General features: G+C 37.6%; 1 protein-coding gene across 1 annotated transcript; it reads left to right on the plus strand.

The window, feature by feature from the left end:
- Positions 1-2,974: 2,974 nt before the first annotated feature.
- LOC109180811 (phosphatidylinositol 4-kinase gamma 4-like) lies at positions 2,975-6,026 on the plus strand. The gene is made up of 2 exons (XM_019330517.1): positions 2,975-4,866; positions 5,415-6,026. The coding sequence occupies exons 1-2, from the start codon at positions 3,535-3,537 to the stop codon at positions 5,787-5,789; spliced, it is 1,707 nt and encodes a 568-aa protein (XP_019186062.1). The 5' UTR covers positions 2,975-3,534; the 3' UTR covers positions 5,790-6,026.
- Positions 6,027-13,362: the final 7,336 nt, after the last annotated feature.

The raw sequence follows: 13,362 nt of genomic DNA on the forward strand, positions 1-13,362 counted from the left end.
GAAACCTTATAGTAAGGTTCCGGTTCTGGTTGGACGAAAGAGTCAATCCTCAGTAACCCCGTGGGTTTCATAATTGAACATGACACATGAAATTCTTTCAAGCGCTTGTGTGGATCTTCACTTGCAAGATCATGAAAACAAAGTAAAAGATGAATTAGTCCATATTTTAATTCAAATGTAGCATTAGCATCTATCTCAAGAAAAGTATGGGTCTGAACCATGTACACTTCTTTCTAAGTCAGAATTGGTAAAAAATGAAGAATAAGAAAATAGGACACTAAACTCCAACTTCCTTCGTGCTTGGTTTCTTAACCCGCATAGAGTGTTTAGAGTTTTTTCAATTTTTGGATCATACTGCAATTTTTCTCAATTAGCCGACTGAGTTATACGCATACCAACAAAGATATTACAACAATAATGCAAAATATTCAAGATAAATTTTTATTTTAATTCAAGAAAATGAAATAAAAAGCACAAAAATAAACTAGAAAAGTTCATTTTTATTTTAATTCAAGAAAATGAAATAAAAAGCACAAAAATAAACTAGAAAAGTTCATCGATTACGGCGCCTAAATTTGATGAGCTATCGTATGCTCTCTAATTAAAACCATATAAGAGTAAGATCATTCCCATAATAAGTAACTAGTTTAACTTTTATGAATATTAAAAGAATGGGAGATTTGAAACATAATGAGAACAAAAATCAAAGAAAAGAAAGATTAACAAATAATAATTCAAAATAAAATATTTAAGAGAAAATGGTCAAATAGGCCCCCTAAAAAATAGGCCCCTAAACTTTACCCCAAAAGTCAATTAGGCCCCTAAACTTTAAAATGTTCAATTAAACACTCAAACATGTCAAATTGGGTCAATGAAGCCCAAAAATCAGTAAATTACAGGTCATTTCAATTCCGGCAACGAATTTCGACCACCGGCGACAATTTTCGGTCGTCCGGTCGTCTTCCAGTGGAGAAGACGGCCGTCTGGTCATCTTCTCCATTGGAGAAGACGACCAAACCAGATCTGGTCGTCTTCTCAAACTGGAAAAGGTGGCAGACGACCGCCTGCCGCCAGCCGTCCGATCGTCTTCTCTAGTGGAAGACGACCGGATGACCGAAAATTGTCGTCGGTGGTCGGGATTCGTCGCCGGTGGCTGGGATTCGTCGTTGGAATTGAAATGACCTGTAATAAGATGAATGGAACACTTATGGAAAACTTTGGTCATTAAACATTTTTAATAACAGATTATGGGTAATAACATGAATGGAACACTTATGGAAAACGTTGGAATTAATAATAGGTCATTTACCGGTTTTTGGACTTTATTGACCCAATTTGACATGTTTGAGTGTTTAATTAAATATTTTTAAATTTTAGGGATCTAATTGATTTTTAGGATAAAGTTTAGGAGCCTATTTGACCATTTTCTCAATATTTAGAACACTTATGGAAAACATTGGTCTTGACATATCCACCTACTAGAGTTTAATACCAATCATTAATTAAAAATGCTCTCTCATCATTTAAGAGAGGTAGGGAGATCAATTTGGGTTGGGCGGGTGTGAACATGAATTAGTCTGGGTATAGTACAAGCTTAAAGATATCTCCTATAGTTAAGAGTCTACTTAAGACATCTCGTGGTCTAACAAAAAAAATGCACTTAAATATTCATTGTGGAATTATTTCATTCATGTTTCCCTTTAATCGTAGGTAACTAAAGCACACGTGACTTAATTACCCATAACTACTAAATATTCAAAGACAAGTACTATAAATTTAATTTTTGTAGCAACAATAGAAATTAGAGAAATCGATAAACTGAATAACACAAACACAAAAGATTGTATTTAATTTAAAAAAATATTCCCCTCCCGACTAACTATCACTAATGTGTCAATAATTAATCTTATTCATTACTAAAATTAGAATAACTTGTAGCACAAATTATTAGCTAATATAGCAAATAATTATATTGAATAAATAACTAGTAGGTCTCCCTAATAATTAAATAATACAACTATTAAAATAGATTCAAAAGAATATTCAATATTCAATGCGTTATATTATATATCAACAATAAGTTTAGTAATCTCTCTAGCATAATCAATTTCAGAGTTTCAATTTATTAAACCAAGCTAAAAGAAATTAGTCATGCATGGCAATTAATAAAACTTCAAGGAAAGAATATCTAAAGTAAAGTAAAAAATGAAATGAAATAAATTAAAAGTTTATGATTTAATTAAAAGGCAAAATACAATGGTTTTTATACTAATTCTAAGCACAACAAACTACCTACTTTTTTCCATTTTTTCTCAATGCCACATAAAATATATGGCTATGCATAATTTCTCTTTATTTGTTACTTGGGATAGAAAATAAATGAAAAAAAAAAGAAAGAGTCAAAGGAGAAATAAAATTAGCTAGAATGGACCAACATAAACATGCATATTGCAAGACTATAGAATTAGTAATCAAATCATTTTAATTGCTAATAAATATCTTAGTTATTTATTCAACACAGAATTTAAATAAGAATATCATCATCTTACCATATCGATTAGAAATTATTAAGATGATCATAATTTGTTTTGCTTTCACTCGTGACTTGCCATAAAGACCTGAAAAAATGAGCAATTAAGTTGGTGAATCATGAATTTTATATTTGAAGGTCACAAGTTTAATTCTTATCAATACTCTCCTAATCGAACATGTCGTACACGATCATGTGTAGTTTGTAAGCTATTACACATGTTTATGTATTACTTCGTATTTGTAAACTATTACACATAAATATAGTTTACTTAATACACTCATGAAGTATTTACTACAATTATTTTTATTTTTGTATCAAAGTGTAAAATAGCTCAAGGTCAAACTTAACCCAATCAACTTGGAAGTTATGAAGGTGAGCATCCAAATTCCAAAGTCCTAAAAATGTTTGAATAAGAGATTCCAACACCCCCAAACGGGGCATAATACTCCATTTCCATTCAAAACTCGAAAGTCATTAGTCAATATTCAACGCGCAATGCATTGAACCCAACGGCGGCCATCCCCATTCATCTCTCGCTCTCATTCTCTTCTCGTTAATCAATACCGTGCATCATCGCCGATTCATGTCCGCGTAGATCGGAAAGTTGATTCAATCTTCACGTATATCAGCCTCCCGATTGCCCCTTCCTTCTTCGATTCTTGCTCATCGGGTAAGAATCCCCGATTCCTTTATCTCGCGCTGCCCCTGCAAATATTTTTTCTCTCTGCACTCTCTAGGATCAATTAAAAGCTGTTGCAGTGAAGAAATGATCAGTCATGAAATTATAGATAGGGGGATTTATTTTTAGTTTTGTATGAATTTATTTATTTATTTATTTATCAAGGGCACCTGATTGTGGTAGTTATGGGGCATTTAACAATGTGGTGACCATATTTTGGTGGCATTTTAGGGCTTCTCTTGTGTTATGATGTATTAGGTTTTGTAGGAATTTCTTCCCTTCTTTTTTTTTTTTTTGGTGTTTGGGAATTTTGTAGAAAAATATGTCGTCTGCGGGTATGCTAGCTATCAGCACGGTTCGAGAAGAGCCGGTGGGATTTCCGTTGCCTGTACATTTTGAGGAGCCTATTCTGATATATGTGGCTGTGCCGGGCTCCAAGATGCCATTGAGGGTTCTGGAGTCTGATTCAATTGAGTCTGTCAAGCTTCGCATTCAGACCTGTAAAGGGTTTGTGGTGAAAAATCAGAAATTGGTATGTGGAGGCCGGGTACTAGACCGGAGCAATTCCCTAGTTCGTGACTACGGGGTTACGGATGGGAATGTGCTGCATTTAGTACTCCGCCTCTCTGATCTTCAGGTCATCAATGTGACGACTTGTTGTGGAAAAGAATTCACCTTTCATGTGGAGAGGAGTAGGGATGTTGGGTATGTTAAGCGTCAGATACAAGAGAAAGGTGGGTTAGCTGAGATTGAGGAACCGGAAGTGTTCTGCAATGGTAAACAGCTAGAAGATCACAGGCTCATACACAATATTTCCAAGAGCAGTGATGCTGTGATTCATCTGTTTGTTCGGAAGTCTGCAAAGATTAGGGCTAGACCCGTGGAGAAGAATTTTGAGTTGTCTGTTGTGGCACCACAGCTGGGTGGTGTGGTCAAAGAAACTACAAGGGTGAATGACACCGAGAATAAGCTTATTGTACCTAGGAAGCCTCCTGATAGAGAAACGTTCTTGGAACCTTTCATTGTTAACCCAAAGATTGAATTGTCATCGGTGATTCATGATATGATTGATTCCACACGGGAAGGTTTGTACCAAGGAAATTACCCTATTAGGACGTCAGAAGGAACAGGCGGAGCATATTTTATGCTTGATGCATTAGGAAGTACATATATTTCAGTGTTTAAGCCAATTGATGAGGAGCCCATGGCCGTGAACAATCCACATGCATTGCCTGTTTCTTTTAGTGGTGAGGGCTTGAAGAAGGGGACAAGAGTTGGTGAAGGTGCATACAGGGAATGTGCTGCCTATGTTCTGGACCATCCAAAAAGTGGTAGGCGCTCATTTTCTGGCCAGGTAAATGGATTTGCAGGTGTTCCTCCTACCACTCTTGTCGAGTGCCTTCATAGTGGATTCCATAATCCAGAAGGCTTAAATATTAAGCTTGGATCATTGCAAATGTTTATGGAGAATGATGGCAGCTGTGAGGATATGGGCCCTGGTATTTTCCCAGTGGAGGAAGTGCATAAAATTGCAGTGTTAGATATGAGGCTTGCAAATGCCGATAGGCATGCTGGAAATATATTAATGCGCAAACTTGAAGACGGGCAGACTGTGCTCATTCCCATTGATCATGGTTACTGCTTGCCTGAGAGTGTAAGTCTTTATCCCGATAATTATAATTGCAATTGATTCAATTTTATAGTTCTTTAATTGGCAAAATTTGCTTATTTTGTTTACATCTTAGAATTGTTGTGCAATGTTATTAATTATTATTGGTTTTGCTTTTTCACTTGTATCTGTTGCATAGCTTCTTAACAGACCCAAGTGAGACCTTTACGGCTTTACTGATTGAAATATACCAAGTTTTCCACAACGGAACACTGATCTCACATCTTTACATTTCATTTTTTTTTTTCTAGATTGTCCATTTTCTTGTCTTTATGTTTTTATTAATTTGTTGCGTTTTTGGTTACAACTTTTGATGGATGTATGCAAAATTTGTGTTGGTTGAGCATATAACCATTATTGTGCAATCTAACTATCAGCTTAGGCTTTTAGTTCAGATGGAGCGCATGCTTCAATTTGGTATCACCCATAAACGACTACGGTCCACGTGTTGCTTGGCATCACTCCAGTGCACTTCCTATGCAGTTGTAGTATCTATCTAGATTCTGAATTCATTTATATTCCCTTTGGTGCAGTTTGAAGATATCACATTTGACTGGCTTTACTGGCCACAAACACGTAAGCCATTCAGCTCTGAAACTCTGGATTACATAAAATCTCTTGATGCCGAGGAGGACATTGCGTTGCTGAAGCACTACGGATGGGAGTTGCCTCTGGAATGTGCCCGAACACTTTGCATATCTACTATGCTTCTGAAGAAAGGCGCAGAGAGGGGGCTGACACCATTTGCCATAGGCAGCATCATGTGCAGAGAAACCTTGAACAAAGAATCTGGAATTGAGAAGATTGTTCAGCAAGCACTGGATTCGATGCTTCCTGATTCCAGTGAAACTGCGTTCCTCGAGTCTGTCTCGCAGATAATGGACCAATATCTTGCTGAGATTGCCTGATAAGGTTTCCGACTAAAAACTATGGGTACGTATGTGTTTATGTACTGTACATTATTGGGGTGATTATTATTTGCTTATAACTCTTGAAAATAGATTAAGAGATTACAAACAAGTTGTTAGTAATCTCAAAAATCTCTTTGTTAATTTGTTATGCTTGCTCCTCCTCTCAAGAATATTCGAAAGAGTTTCAAATTTCTAAAGTTCCAATAATGTTTATGCTTTGTTTTGAAATTTAAAGTGCTGAGAAAACTGCACTCCTCTTGGCTTGGCTTGCTGCATTGTTCATGTTGTATGGTTTCTTATGGGCAAAACCTTCAGCGCAGAATCTGTAACAGTATTATGTGGCGACCCAAAATACTATGGGTGTGTTTGAAAGTCATACAGATTGTTTGGTTGATTAACTTTTTAAAACACAGATATAAGATTTGATTATCTCTATAATTACAAAACCTATTACCTAATTTAAATCAGGTATCATTCCATTAATTCGGTCTTATCCCTTATCATTTCATCGCCTCTTCACTCATCTCTTCTCACTTAACCTAATTTAAATCAGGTATCATTCCATTATAATGTCATACATAATTGAATATCAATATTAGTAATCATTCCAACCTCATCCTAATACCAAATATGCAATGGGGTCCACATGAAAAAATAACTTATCAATGTTTATCCCATTAAAGAATAAGAATTGGGAGTACGTCTGTTAGAACTCCTGCAGGAATTCACATATTGCTCAATGATTACCGTTGAGGTGATGGTCACTGAAACACACGATTCCATATGTATCATAAAAGCTTCTGTGAGTTTTTTTTTTTGTTGGTACCATCTTAGTCTCTATGTTTTTTAAACACAGTAAAAAATTCACTATTTGATCTGCACTGATGTAAATGGCTAAATGCATGTTTTAAAGACCACATTAGAAGTAAAACCACTCACCATCTCTAGCTTTCCTACCAGTTGTTCTTTGTTTGACTTTTCTATCAATTTGGTCGTTTGTTGAAATTGGACGAGAATTGCTTATGTGAACTTATATTATGGCATTACGTATTGGACTCAAAAAGGAGGACGAAATCAATCAATGAAATAGATCTAGTATTTAAGTAAACTCTTTAAACACTTGTCGGAACAATTACTTCTTTTTATCTTATTTTTACTATTTTTACTATTTCACTAATATTTTCACCCGTGCGTTGCATGAAATAGATTTGTTATAATATTTTAAGAATATTTGGATTGATATATAATTGTATAAATTATAATATTGAATATTATATAGTGCAATTGAGGAATTGAGTTGGATTAATTATGTTTTATGATGTTATCATTGCTTGAATTCGTGCAAATAATTATTCAATTAATAGCTAACGTGTAGATATACGCATTCGGTGCTGAAACTTTAGAGGGTTTATATATCAGTGTTTAAGATTTGTATTAATTGGGCTAATTAGCTCGTTGTCTAGCAACTTAGTTGTAGAAATTATTTTGTACAGAAGATATATATTTTCTATGTAAATATATAGCAATTTTGTCATCTTTCTATTAAAAAACATAATATCATTGGTTTGAATTACACATTATTAGTAAAATCTCTTTGTAGACGACATTGGTAGTAGTAATAGAATTTTGTCCATCCTTGTCTAGAGCTAAAACATTCAGGCCATCAAGATGGGTGACTCGGGAAAAAAGCCACGTACACCTGAAGGGCAATCTCGTATCAGAAGGGGTGAAAGACATTCAGGGTATAAGAACTTTGGTTCTTTGATGTGTCTCATTAACTATTCTTATTTTGACAATGTGATCTGTCAATCTTGTGATGATGATGCGCGTACTGTTGCAAAGACCAAGAGAGTGGTCTATGTTCCGCAATAACATAACAGGTGCACCAACCTTTAATGTCAATGAATGATTAGGAAATCCATACAATCTCAAACTATTTAAGAATTCAGGACTGTGTACTTCAGATAGATTTTCACCGTCTTATTCTGCCTTACATAGGGGTTGCAAAATTCGGTAAATTTTTGGTTAACCGACAAAGTTAGGTTCGTTTTATAACTGAACTTTTTTCGGTTCGGTTAATGGTTAAAGGTTTTTTAAAATTTTGGTTAATGATTAATTCGGTTTGAAACTTCGGTTAACCAAATTAACCGAACGGTTAACCGAAATTTTTAATATATATAATTATATATATAAATAAATAAATATATAATCTAATATGTAAAATTCCTATAAATTTGTAATGTTGTTGTGATATTGTTTTTGTATATTTTCTTATTGATTTATTATTATATGTATTATTTTAATTGGATTTATTATTATTATAGGTATTATTTTTAGGATTTAAAACTTTAGTTTTAAAAAGTTCGGTTAATCGATTAACCGAAAAAAAAAAAACTTCGGTTCGGTTAATTCGTCAATACAAAGTTTAGTTCTGTTAACTGTTAAAGTTTTAAAAATTTCAGTTAAAACGGTTCAGTTAAAATGGTTCGGTTAACCGATTGAACACCCCTAGCCTTACACAAAGAGTCACAACTTAATTTTGCAGTGTTCATGTCGCACATGTAGTGATTAATTTGATAAATGACATCTAAAGTCGGTGAGAGGATTGCTCGGCCTTCTAAGTGCGACTCATCAACGCATGTCATATGTCGCGCTTGGGAATGTGCTTTCCACTATAGTTGCTATTGGATCGAGTCCACACTTCAACAGAAACCGTGCCAGGATATCGATCTCAGACTAACCGTCGTTACAACCCCTGTAATCCCATCTCTAATGTCTACAATCCATTTTGAAATCCAATCAACCGTCTGTCTATTTTCCTTTGAAGCTAAGCTCTATAGTCTCAAGTTATTCGTGAGTCTCAATACCTTGCAATTTGTCTAAGGTAAGAAGAATTAATAGTGGCTCCGACAACTATTGGTCTCGTTTCTTTCAGAATAACGGGAAGAATCCGTCTAAAATCACCGCCCAAAATTACTGTCTTTCCACCAAATATCTTTTCTGCACTACCCGGTATGATGAACCTCGATAGATCCCTCATGATTTTCGGTGCTTCGTCCCATATTATCAATTTGCTCCTTGTTATAAGCTCAGCAAGGTCATTGCCTTGCGATGTATTGCACGTGGAATCTTCGTTCAAAGAGAGTGGTATAGCAAATTTGGAATGCGTCGTCTTGCCTCTTGGCAAGAGCAAAGATATTATTCCACTCGAAGCGGCGTTGAGAACAATGTCACCGCGGCTCCTTATCTTTGACGATAACGTTCTCCACACAAACCTCTTGCGTATTCCTCCGTAACCATACACAAAGAATAATTCACATCCATTAGAATCAATATCATTCATCACAAATTCGTAGACATTCTTATGCTCGTCCGTCAATTGTGTTACCAACGTTTCATGCTATCATCAACGATTCCTTGTCATACGCCAACTCTTCGGCTATCAGCATGTTTTCCATCAAAACACATGCTGCTTTCGTCTGGAATTGACATTTCTGAAAAGTCCCTCAGACTCTTCCCCCACAAAGATAGCAACTTCTTCAACTCCACTAGAGGCAACTGTTTCATGTCCGAATCTGATAACACCAACTTTTATTAATAATATAGATTAATTAATATTCATATTAGGTATGGCGAGAAAAATGAAGGGGATGATTTGACTTTTATTAATAGTATAGGTTGATGTAAAATCAGTATTCGAATTATTATTATTGGTGTAAATAATAATTAATAAATCATTAGTTCCTTATAAAATTACATAATTAATTAATAAATCATTATTTCCTTATAAAACTACGTTATTATGCAGAATTTTCAACGAATATTACCAATTAATAGATATTATTAATTTTCATATAACATTTCGTTATCAATAAGGAGCCAGACACGAAAACATACTCCATTAGTCAATAATAAGGAGAAATAGTAGAAATACCAGAGAAGAACATAAAATAATCGATGAAAGAATTGTTCACGATTAAGAGAGTATTTATAGTGCAATTTCAAGATTATTATTTGTAGAAATATTGGTGCATGTTTCATGTACAATTGTATTAAGGTTAGAAAAATATTTATAGCGTAGTTTCAATCAATATTATTATTTGGAGATTCAGTAAAATAATAAGTAAAATTGTATTACGGGATAGGAAAGTATTTATACTGTAACTTTTTTTCTAAATTATTGCAATTTCTATATTATAATTGTACAATTGTACTACAGTTAGCACCATCCCCCAATTAAATTTATTTCCTATTTCGCCACCGCCACCACCACCGCCATTGCCACCGTCGCCGTCGCCGCTACCACTACCGCCACCATCGCCACCGTCACCGCCCACCACCAGCACCGCCCACCACCACTAGCACCACCGCCACCAGCACCGCCGCAACCACCATTACCACCACTGCCGCTGCTGCCACCACCACCACCACCACCACCACCGTCACCACCACCATCACATATTTTTATAAGGATATTTATGTCTTTTAAAACATATTTCATTTCTATTTCTTAAATCAACCAAACACTGTATATAATCCTAAAGTCTATTCCTTCCGCGAACCAAACAATAGAATACAATTCATATTCCATTCCTTATGGAATAGCATTCCTATTACCTCAAAATTCATTCCGTGAACCAAACGTACTGTAATAGTATAAGAGTGTTTTGGGCGGAAAAGTTGAAATGGAAGATTTTACTTTTATTAATAGTATAGAAGTATAGATATATGTTGGTGTAAAATTAGTATTCGAATTAATATTATTGATGTAAATAAAAATTAATAAATCATTATTTCCTTATAAATTTACGTTATTATGCGGAATTTCCAAAGAATATTACAAATTAATAAATATTAGTTAATTTCCATATAATATTTTGTAATAACGTAACTTTATTAATTATTTTACTAATAAATTAATAAATTAATTAATTAATATTAAGAAAAGTTTAAGCGGGAAATTTGAAGAGGAAGATTTTATTTTTATTAATGGTATAGATTTGTTAAACTAAGATTTTTTTAGTAGCATATTTTCTTTAACATTTTTGTATATATAAAAATATATAAATATAAATAAATAAATAAATAAATAAATATAAATATAAATATAAATATATATATATATATATATATATATATATATATATATATATATATATATATGACAAAGTAATGGTATTAGCACCCAACCTGGATCACCAAAAGGCATCTAACTCGACACCACGTAGAATTCCAACCGGCAGAACTCCAACGGGTGGAAACATTATGGTCATTCATTGCATTGAAGGGAGAGAATTAAAGCCTCGGCGCCTCATTCATGACTCTTCATGTTATTTCCGTTAGCCTCTGCTCCCCAATTATGACTCTTCATGTTGTTACCGTTAGGACCTAGTATAAATAGAACTCCCTCAGCTAGCAAAGGGGGAGGTTCAATACTCTCTACTAGGATACATTCTGATTCTTGTACTAAAACACTTGGCAATACAACTATTGTTACTCGATCACTTACACAAAATAATATTATCTGGTAACATATTTACCGTCATTGGTGTTTTCATTAAGAGCCTGAGTCCAACACTCAAGCATGCGACGATACACACAACTCTTTCCCTCTTTCAACGCCAAGCTTGAAAGAATGGCGTCCTGCAGCTCCCACGATTCCCGCAACGTGAACAACAACAACGCCTCAGGTGACCTCCGGGACCAACTCACCAATAACCGTGGAGGGGACCTCCGAGAACAGCTCAACAACGGGAGGCCTGGAGACCTTCGAGACCAACTCAACAATGGAGGGGCGAACCAAGCCGTGAACCTCCAGGCGACCGCCGAAGCCATTCAGCAAGCGGCGACGGTGCTAAATCAGGCGGCGGCGGGACTGCAATGCCAAGTCGCCCCGCCGTGACCTCAGGAAATAGAGGTAGAATCCCAGCAGAGGATAAATGCCCGGCAACGACAGGACGCAACCCGTGCAGCGAGGGACGCAGGGCGTCATAATAGGACAGGGGGTCCAGAGGAGGGCACCCAAAGAAGTGGACCGGCCAGACGGCGACCAGGATCCTTCTACTCTAGCCTTGAACGATTGGGACACAGGGCGCCCGCGCGGCAAAGATTAGGATCACGGGCCGAAGGGTCCTCTACCAGAGGCCCTCGCCGACACGAAAACAGAGAAGCAGAGAAATCACCAACAGAGAAGATGGGCGAGTCTCGTGAGCGGCCCATGCCAGCACGTTGATGAGTCGGCCCTAAGTCGACACTCGGATGAACGGCACGTCGATGAGCCGGCTCCACGTCGACACTCGGATGAGCGATGCGTCGATGAGCCGGCTCCGCGTCGACATTTGGCGGACGAGTGACGCGCTGATGAACGGGTTCCACACCGACACTTGGATGGACGGCACGTCGAGGAACCAGCTCCGCGTCGACACTCGGATGGACGGCACGTCGATGAGCCAGCTCCACGCCGACACTTGGGCGAGCGGCACGTCGGTGAGCTAGCTCCACGCCGACACATGGATGAGCGGCAGCCGGCCCCGCGCCGACACCCTGACGAATCGGCTCTGGTTGAGAGGCTACAAGGAATAATCGAGGAGTTAGCAAGAAGGATGGAGGCACGGGAGCAGTCGTCGGAACCCGAGGTACGGATGGCAGCACCATTCTCCCCAAGTACAATGGACGTACCTTTGCCGAGGGACTTTAGGCTGCCCGCTATCAAGGCATACACGGGGGCCACTGACTCACATGTCCACATGACGAGATACAAGACTGCTATGGTAATGATCGGGGCAGGGGACGCCGTCATGTGCCGAGCATTCTGTCCACTCTGGATGGAGCGGCCCAAGACAGGTTCAACACCATCCCGGATGGGTCGATCCAAAACTTTGGGGAATTGTCCAAGAGCTTCCTGACATACTTCTCCGGTAGCATACAGCGTAAGAAACCCTTCTCTCACCTCTGCGTAGTAAAGCAAGATAGAGGCGAGAGCCTCAAAGACTTCCTGAACAAATGGAAAAATGAAGTCAATAATGTCAATGACTTCGACTCCAAGGCAGCGATCCCAATATTTATCCATGCCTTAAGATCGAGGTATTTCCACAAGCAGCTGAACGCTCATCAACCCCGCTCTTACGAAGATTTGATGAGGACAACCAATCGTTATGCAGAAGCAGAGGAGGTTGATAGGAAGAAGAAGGATGAAGAAGATGGTAGAAAAGGCGGGAAGCCTGGGAAAGCTAGTCCGCCCAGCCAGGCACCACGCCCAAACCACTCGTCCGCAGGGAAAGACCGAGACCACGAGCGACCTCGCCTGGTCCCCCTACGTAATTTAACCCCGCTTACCCATCATGTCAGTGTCATTTTGAAGCAAGCTGAGGAGATGGGAATAGTAGAATTCCCATCGGAGTGCATGAAGGTCTCCCCAAAGGCAGACCAAACAAAGTACTGCAGGTTTCATAGGCAAGCCGGCCACGATACGGATGAGTGTCACGTTTTGAAGAGACAAATATAGGAGCTCATTCAAAGGGGATACTTCACTCAGTTTGTGAAGCATCTAGGGAAACAACAACAACATCGG

This window comes from Ipomoea nil, unplaced genomic scaffold (genome assembly GCF_001879475.1).
Source record: "Ipomoea nil cultivar Tokyo-kokei standard unplaced genomic scaffold, Asagao_1.1 scaffold1034, whole genome shotgun sequence".
NCBI lineage: Eukaryota > Viridiplantae > Streptophyta > Magnoliopsida > Solanales > Convolvulaceae > Ipomoea > Ipomoea nil.